The 9,345-nt window shown below is 46.6% G+C and overlaps 1 protein-coding gene across 1 annotated transcript; it reads left to right on the top strand.

Annotated features, from left to right (window-relative positions):
- Nucleotides 1-257: 257 nt before the first annotated feature.
- TRIM21 (tripartite motif containing 21) lies at nucleotides 258-9,032 on the top strand. Its single transcript, XM_032166817.1, has 7 exons — nucleotides 258-327; nucleotides 3,498-3,954; nucleotides 4,230-4,325; nucleotides 5,446-5,676; nucleotides 7,003-7,025; nucleotides 7,672-7,772; nucleotides 8,077-9,032. The coding sequence occupies exons 2-7, from the start codon at nucleotides 3,547-3,549 to the stop codon at nucleotides 8,643-8,645; spliced, it is 1,428 nt and encodes a 475-aa protein (XP_032022708.1). The 5' UTR covers nucleotides 258-327; nucleotides 3,498-3,546; the 3' UTR covers nucleotides 8,646-9,032.
- The last annotated feature ends 313 nt before the right edge of the window (nucleotides 9,033-9,345 follow it).

Genomic DNA, 9,345 nt, shown 5'->3' on the forward strand with positions numbered 1-9,345 from the left:
AAGCAGCCCGGACTCCCCCATCTTGTAGATATTTTACCAAATCAGATAATGAAGACATGGGAGGGAGCGCGCACCCAGGACCACGGGCTACTGAGTTTCCACTCCTTCCCAGTCTCAGAGAAGCCTCCCCCAGCCCAACTCTGACTTCTCTTCCTTCTCAGCCGCATTTCTCCACACACCCTTCGAAGGCTCTGCTCCTCCCACTGTTCCTCCCTCACTCCTCCCACGGCTCCTCCTCCTCCCTCCCCTTTCCACTCAGACTTGCCTCTGAGCGGAAACTGAAAGTGAAATAGGGAGCTGGCTACCAGCGTTGAGTCCCCTGTAAAGGTGAGTGAACCCCACTAGATCAAGGGACCCCTGCCCTCCTAGGGGACCTCTCTCCCCTGCCCCAGGGTTGCAGAGCCCCTTCCAACCAGTCTCCATCCTTGAGCTGGTCCCATTTGCCCCTTCTCCCACCAGGGATCCCTCAACCCAAGACCAGCTGTGCTTCCGGTGCTGGCCCCCTACCCGGGAGGAGGCTGGGGTGTGGACCTGACTGCCGAGTTACCCAGAAGGGGAAGGGGCCCGGCTGCCCCCTACCTGGGAGGAGGCTGGGTTGTGGACGTGACTGTGGAGTTACACAGAAGGGGAAGGGGCCCGGCTGCCCCCATGCTGGCACCTGACCTGGGATGAGGGCTGGGTGCGGCTGGGATAGCCAGGACTACAGCCTAGCCAGGAGGGTAGGGAGCGCAGTGTCGGGGAGGTCTGCAGTTCTGGAGACTCCCAGGTCCAAAAGCCCTCCAGAGGTGAGAGGGGCAGGCTGTTTAGGATGTTCAACCAGAAATGTATAGGCCTTCAAAATTATTCTTTGCCCTAGAATAAGTGTTGTCAGAAACTAAACTAAGTTTGGAGCAGCTGAGAAAAGAACCGAGGGAGTGCTGGCCACAGTTCCTGTTGCTCTGTGTGTATACATACATATACACCTACATACATATATGCACCTGACTTCCGCCGTTATAGGAAGGATTAATGAAGATATATTCAAAGCACGAAGTATCTCTGGCACATGGAAGGGACATGGTAAAAAGTAGCTATAATTTCTCAGCAACATGGAGGCCTGTTGGTACCAGACAGGAGATGGATGAGCACTGAGAGTTTAAGCAGGAATGGACATGATGAGAGTAGAACTGTCAACAGCTTTATGAGATTCTTGCCAATTTTCATTCCCTCTTTTAGGGACTCAGTTTCTCCTTCTGTCTCACTGGATCAATGGACCAAACAATGGAGGATTTCTTGTTATTCAGAACAAGAATAAACTTATTCAACAAACTGTTTGATCAGTGCAAAAGTAATTACTGTTTTTGACATTAATTGTTTTGCCATTAATTTTATGCCTTGTTTTTTGTTTTTTGTTTTGGTTTTTTTGAGAGGGAGTCTCGCTGTGTCCCCCAGGCTGGAGTGCAATGGCACAATCTTGGCTCACTACAACCTCTGCCTCCCAGGTTCAAGCAATTCTCCTGCCTCAGCCTCCCAAGTAGCTGGGATTACAGGCGCCCACCACCACTCCCAGCTAATTTTTGTATTTTTAGTAGAGGCAGGGTTTTACCATATTGGTCAGGCTGGTCTTGAACTCCTGACCTAAAGTGATCCACCCACCTCGGCCTCCCAAAGTGCTGGGATTACAGGTGTGAGCCACCATGCCTGACCCATTATTTTTATTTTTTATTTTCCTTTGCATCATTTTTTCTTCTTTTTTTAGTATATTTTTAATTTTTGTGGGCATATAGTAGGTATATTTATGGGATATATGGAATATTTTGATACAGGTATACAATGTATAATAATCACATCAGGGTAAGTGGGGCATCTATCACCTCAAGCATTGATCATCTGTGATACTAAGCAATTATACTCTTATTTTTCAGTGTACAATTAAATTATTGACTATAGTCACCCTGTTGTACTATCAAATACTAGATCCAATTCACTCCACTTTTGTACCCATTAACCATCCCACCTTCTCCCCCACACACAGACCCTCCCTACTACTCTTCCCAGCCTGTGGTAACCATCTTTCTATTATCTAACTCCATGAGTTCAACTGTTTTAATTTTTAGCTTCTACAAATGAGTGAGACCAAACAATGTTTGTCTTTCTGTGCCTGGCTTATTTCACTTAACATAGTGACCTCCAGTCCCATTCATGTTGTTGTGAATGACAGGATCTCATTATATTTTATGACTGAATAGTACTCCGTTGTGTATACGTACCACATTTTCTTTATCCATTTATCTGTTGATGGACACTTAGATTGCTTCCAAGTCTTGGCTACTGTGAAACATGCTGCAGTAAACATGGAAGTGTAGATATCTCTTTAATATGCTGATTTCCTTTCTTTGGGGTATATACTAGCAGTGGGATTGATGGATCACATGGTAGCTCTATCTTCAGTTTTTTGAAGAACCTCCAAACTGTTCTCTGCAGTGATTGTACTAATTTACCTTCCCACCAACAGCATATGAGTGTACCCTTTTCTCCACACCCTCATCAGCATTTGTTATAGCCTGTCTTTTGGATAAAAGACATTTTAACTGAGCTGAGATTATATCTCATTGTAGTTTTGATTTGCATTTTTCTGATAATCAATGATGTTGAGCAACTGTTCATATACCTGTTTGTCATTTGTATGACTTCTTTTGAGAAATGTATATTCAGATCTTTTGTCCATTTTTGACTCAGATTATTATTTTTTTCCTATAGAGTTGTTTGAGCTCCTTATATATTCTGGTTATTCATCCCTTGTCAGATGGATAGTTTGCAAATATTTACTCCAATTCTGTGTGCTGTCTCTTCACTTTGTGGATTGTTTCCTTTGCTGTGCAGCACCTTTTCAACATGATGTGATCCCATTTGTCCAAGTTTGCTTTGGCTGCCTGTGCTTGTGGGATATTTGAAAGAAATCTTTGCCTAGTCCAATGTCCTGGAGAGTTTTCCCAATGTTCTCTTGTAATAGTTTCGTAGTTTGAGGCCTTAGATTTAAGTCTTTAATCCATTTTGATTTCTGTATATGGTGAGAGATAGGAGTGCAGTTTCATTCTTCTGCATGTGGATATCCAGTTTTCCCAGCAGCATTTATTGAAGAGACTGTCCTTTCCTCACTGTATGTTCTTGGTACCTTTGTTGAAAATGTGCTCACTGTGGATGTATGGATTTGTTTCTGGGTTCTTTATTCTACTGGTCTGTGTGTCTGTTTTTATGCTAGTACCATGCTATTTGGGTTACTTTAGCTCTACAGAATAATTTGACATCAGGTGATGTGATTCCTCCAGTTTTGTTCTTTTTGCTCAGGACAGTTTTGGCTATTCTGAGTCTTTCGTGATTCCATATAAATTTTAGGATTGTTTTTTCCTATTTTTGTGAAGAATGTCATTGGTATTTTGGTAGGGATTATGTTGACCTTCTGTTTTTCTTACACAGACGTTCTCGTATTCTCTTTTCCCTTTCTTCTTCTCTCCCAGCCAATCCCCCTGAAGGTCTCCACACTGCTGTTGAACAGCACACTTGACAATGGCTTCAGCAGCACGCTTGACAATGATGTGGGAGGAGGTCACATGCCCTGTCTGCCTGGACCCCTTCGTGGAGCCTGTGAGCATCGAGTGTGGCCACAGCTTCTGCCAGGAATGCATCTCTCAGGTTGGGAAAGGCGTGGGCAGCGTCTGTCCTGTGTGCCGGCAGCGCTTTCTGCTCAAGAATCTCCGGCCCAATCGACAGCTAGCCAACATGGTGAACAACCTTAGAGAAATCAGCCAGGAGGCCAGAGAGGGCACACAGGGGGAACAGTGTGCAGTGCATGGAGAGAGACTTCAACTGTTCTGTGAGAAAGATGGGAAGGCCCTTTGCTGGGTGTGTGCCCAATCTCGGAAACACCGTGACCACACTATGGTCCCTCTTGAGGAGGCTGCACAGGAGTACCAGGTGAGGCCTTAGAGACGCAAACAGGAAGAAAGAAGATGGGCCCTGGTGAGTGCTTTGCTTTCAGAGCAGGGAATGGGAGAGGACCACCTCTGGATTGGAGGGGTTAGAGAAAGCAGGGGTTTACCTCTCTCCATGTCTAACGTAGGAGGAGAATTATAAGTTAAACCCAACCTCATTCCCCAGGCATAGGAGATACGCATGAGAAAATGCTGCAAGGATTACCCTACCCTACTACTTGGTTTGCATGGGGACTAATAAGCTGTCTTTCTGTGCAGGAGAAGCTCCAGGTGGCATTAGGGGAGCTGAGAAGAAAGCAGGAGTTGGCTGAGAAGTTGGAAGTGGAAATTGCAATGAAGAGAGCAGACTGGAAGGCAAGAATGACATCCTGAAGGGGATCTTAGGCTGGAAGGCTGGGCAGGGTCCAGGGTCCTCAGTCCACAGTCCTTAACTGTAGCTGTGCCTGTCTGAGCAGTGATAGAGTTGGTCCGTCTCACTCTCCAGAAACCAGCTGCTCTCTAGGTTTCCAGATGGAGGGGAATAAAAATGATGCAGGTTCAAAGGGGAGCTCCCCATCAGGCCTAAAGATAAAGAATCCCGGAAGAAAGTGCTGAGAGGATCTAGCTATACCCTAAAGTTTCGAGATCCTCTGAGTCTAGTCTCAGAGGTGTGACAGCATCAGCACCTGGATGTCTGAGACAAATATCCTAGGAGAAACCCAACTGCTAGCTAAGCCTTTCAGGAAATGACAAGGGCTGTGAGGAACAAACTTAAGGAAACCATCTGACCAGGTGGTTACTTGACCATGACCAGATCTCTGGTCCAAAATATAATGAAGAATCAATGTTTGTTCTGCACTGATGATTTCCTAGGAGAGTTGGGGCATGTCGGGGATGAGAGGGGAGAATAAGGAGCCCATCCCCAGTAGATCCCAGAAGAGGAACATTTGGGATTGAGGTAGGGCGTGAGTTGGGTTGTGGTGACAAAACAGACCCTCATGTGTCATCGAGTGACCTTCCAGTTACTAACAGGAGAGGAAAAGCAAAGAATGTCCCCAAGCCCCCTTTCCCAGGACTTAGAAGTGGTGGTGTGAGCCTGGCTTTGTGAGGTTGTTGGAGGTGGGAACAGGTGTTTTTTTCTCAGTAACTCACTGAGACAGGAAGACACAGGAGCACATTTGAGTGGTGACTGGGTTTGGAAGAGAGGTTGGAAAAAGTCCCCAATGCCATATATTCGTGTAGCTGTGGTTGTAGGCCAGCTACAGTGTGCCCTCACTAAGTCCATTCCCCTCACTGTCCCAGAAACCTCAACCACCTACCTCCCAAGCAAAATTGTGTGTGTGTGTGTGTGCGTGCATGTGTGCATGTGTGCGTGTGTTTTCCCAGACAGCACCAGAGTGGAGTCTCTGGGGGATAGGAAGAGGTACCAATACCTCCATTCCCAAAGCTTGGGAGATTTTCATAAAAACCACCTCTCTTTCCCTTGACACTAAAGAAAACAGTGGAAACACAAAAATCTAGGATTCATGCAGAGTTTGTGCAGCAAAAAAACTTCCTGGTTGAAGAAGAACAGAGGCAGCTGCAGGAGCTGGAGAAGGATGAGAGGGAGCAGCTGAGAATCCTGGGGGAGAAAGAGGCCAAGCTGGCCCAGCAGGGCCAGGCCCTGCAGGAGCTCATCTCAGAGCTAGATCGAAGGTGCCACGGCTCAGCACTGGAACTGCTGCAGGTGAGACAGGGAGGGGTTCCCTTCTACGATTCAGGGAATAATTGAAAAAGACCAGAGCTATCTGGAACTGCCATTCGAATAAATGGACACCTGGTCCCTGGAATGTTCTTAAATGAAGTAGAATTCAAACCCATGAATGGTTTGCGTTCAAGACACAAAGTAAAGATGAAAATAAGTACAAGACCTTTTTAAAAATCAATGTATGTTGCACTTAGGATCATCTTGCATCCACCGGTGATACGTTTGCCTCACTGTAGGAAGCTATGGACTAGATGGTCTCACAAGTCCCTTGTGTTCTAACATTCTACAGTTCTTTTCCTACACCTGCTCACTGTCACTCAGAGTGGTCATGAGCCATTGCTTTCTGGTTTGTGCAGAAAACCTAATTGTATTGGGTTGACTTGACAGGCTCTCTTCTGCCCAACATTGAACCAGTCTTTCTTTTTATTTATTTATTTATTTATTTATTTATTTATTTATTTATTTTTGAGATGGAGTTTCGCTCTTGTTGCCCAGGCTGGAGTGCAATGGCACGATCTTGGCTCACTGCAACCTCCGCCTCCCGGGTTCAAGCGATTCTCCTGCCTCAGCCTCACATCACCACGCCTGGCTAATTTTGCATCCCTAGTAGAGATGAGATTTCTCCATGTTGGTCAGGCTGGTTTTTCAGCTCCCAACCTTAGGTGATCTGCCCACCTCAGCCTCCCAAAGTGCTGGGATTACAGGCGTGAGCCACCACACCAGGCCGTGAACCAGGCTTTCTAACACACTTTTGACTGAGTCTAGGAGCCTGCTAGCTCCCATGTAATGGCTCCAAATCCCTGCAACAAAAATATTCTCCGTGATTTGCTTTCACATACAGGAAGAAGCAACATTAAGTACCCAAGGGAGCTTTAACTAACCAACCTTTCCTTCCCAAGCAATGCTAGCCCACAAGTGGAACAGAGCAGTTTCTAGACACCTGAACTTGGCCACTCTCTGCCTGTGATTGTTTCTGGGCTTAAGCCAAGCTGGGCTGTATGTCCTCTCTGCCCTGATTTCTTTCTCCCCTGGGGAAAAAAAAAACTGGTCTTTGAGTCAGAGTCCTGAAACTGATAACCCTTCCCTAGCTGTAGGTCACATCCATGCTGGGCTTCTGGTTACCTCACAAGCAGCCACACATCCTTTCTGCTTCAAGCTGGTCAGAATCATCTTTGGGGCCTTGGACTAGAGAAAGGCGAGGAACAGTGCCCCAGGGACCAAAGATGGATCACATCACCCACAGGGCTGATGTCTCAGTGGCGATCCAGCAATCCAGAACTTACTTTCTGTCTCTTTTCTCCTCAGGAGGTGATAATTGTCCTGGAAAGGTAAGGAGGAGTTTTCTTTGTTAGAAGAGGGGCCAGCAGAAAGCATATATGCCTATGACAAAGGTTATTGAATTAGAAGTACATGCGCTGAAGTTTTCCCCATCTGGCTTCCTATTCTCAAAAACTTCATTCTCTATAAAATATTTTCTGGTCTCAGAAAGTAAAGCCCTGCCAAACAGGGAAATCCTGGGAAGTTCTGGGTCTTCCCAGAATTCAGACTACTGGGACATGGCTTGCTGGGACTCCTTTTCTCAGTGGAATCTAACCAGTTACCTCCCAAAAAGAGCCATGAGTAAGACCCACAGTGTGGGCAAGACTCCTTGAGGTTCCTTGCAGAAGTGATTCAGCCTGTCTCAGATGGCTTGCCTATAAAATGAAATTGAATGAATTTGCCAGGTGACCTCAGGCTTAGACAGGAGAGACAGACTGTCCACATGCTGCAGAGCCTCCTATAACCAGGAACTCCTGGGTAGAAACTAAATTCTGCATTGTTTGCCTCTCACACCCACCCCTGGAGACTTGAACACCAGAGGTGTTTGTAAATTTGAGTTGAATTAAATTATCAGAGTCCTCCACAATGGAGGTTATAGTGTTAGGGTTTAGGATAGGAGTAGGAGACAGGAGTCTCAAACTCTCTTTCCCCCAGGAGTGAGTCCTGGAACCTGAAGGACCTGGATATTGCCTCTCCAGAACTCAGGAGTGTGTGCCATGTGCCAGGGCTGAAGAAGATGCTGAGGACATGTGCAGGTGAGGCAAGTTCTAGTTTTGTGGGGGATAATGGGGTGCAGAGTAGATCCCAGGGTCAGGGAGCCTGGATGGCAACTTGGAGGAGAGATGGCAGGTCAGAGCAGGGGGAACAGAGATGGAGGTAAGGAAGATGGTTTCTTCAAAGGTCAAGACCAGGGCCAGAACTGGCTGAATGGTCATTTCCCCACACAGGGAGGTTCACCCCTCATGCTTACCCCTGGAGTTTACACAAAATCCCCCTACCACAGGCACAGAGTTAGTGACTCCCCCCATGCAAGGCCTGACTGTGGTCCTCTCTCTGCAGTCCACATCACTCTGGATCCAAACACAGCCAATCCATGGCTCATACTTTCAGAAGATCGGAGACAAGTGAGGCTTGGAGACACCCAGCAGAGCATACCTGGAAATGAAGAGAGATTTGATAGTTATCCTATGGTCCTGGGTGCCCAGCACTTCCACTCTGGAAAACATTACTGGGAGGTAGATGTGACAGGAAAGGAGGCCTGGGACCTGGGTGTCTGCAGAGACTCTGTGCGCAGGAAGGGGCACTTTTTGCTTAGTTCCAAGAGTGGCTTCTGGACAATTTGGTTGTGGAACAAACAAAAATATGAGGCTGGCACCTACCCCCAGACTCCCCTCCACCTTCAGGTGCCTCCATGCCAAGTTGGGATTTTCCTGGACTATGAGGCCGGCATGGTCTCCTTCTACAACATCACTGACCATGGCTCCCTCATCTACTCCTTCTCTGAATGTGCCTTTACAGGACCTCTGCGGCCCTTCTTCAGTCCTGGTTTCAATGATGGAGGAAGAAACACAGCCCCTCTAACCCTCTGTCCACTGAATATTGGATCACAAGGATCCACTGACTATTGATGCCTTTCTCTGAACACTGCCACTCTCCCCATTGGCACCACTTCTCAGCCACAAACCCTGCCTCTTTTCCCCATGAACTCTGAACCACCTTTGTCTCTGCAGAGGCATCCAGATCCCAGCAAGCGAGCTTTAGCAGGGAAGTCACTTCACCATCAACATTCCTGCCTCAGATGGCTTTGTGATTCCCTCCAGTGAAGCAGCCTCCTTATATTTGGCCCAAACTCATCTTGATAAACCAAAAACATGTTTCTGCCTTCTTTATGGGACTTAAGTTTTGTTTTCTCCTCTCCATCTCTAGGGTGTCATCTTTGGTGAGATCTCTATTATATCTTGTATGGTTTGCAAAAGGGCTTCCTAAAAATAAAAAATAAAATTTAAAAAACTGTGCCTCAGTCTATCCCATTCAGTCTTTGTTCCTTAATCCTGAAATACTTGAGAACTCTGAATATGATTAATAGTGATGTGTCTTTAACATTGCACATGCTTTTCATGTCTAGACTGTCCCCTCTTCTCCATTTGAAATGTTTGATCTTGGACTGAAGACCCAGGTCAAGTCTTCTGTACTTCCCCATCATCACCTTCCCCGTCATAGCTGCTGTGGTGATAGAAGGCCATTTGGGCTCTGATCGCTGTCCGAGGGGATATTACCTCCATACCATGAGGGAACACCTGCTTTTGAAATACAAAGTTCTCCTGGGGC

The sequence above is a fragment of the Hylobates moloch genome, unplaced genomic scaffold, assembly GCF_009828535.3.
Source record: "Hylobates moloch isolate HMO894 unplaced genomic scaffold, HMol_V3 SCAFFOLD_11, whole genome shotgun sequence".
Lineage (NCBI taxonomy): Eukaryota > Metazoa > Chordata > Mammalia > Primates > Hylobatidae > Hylobates > Hylobates moloch.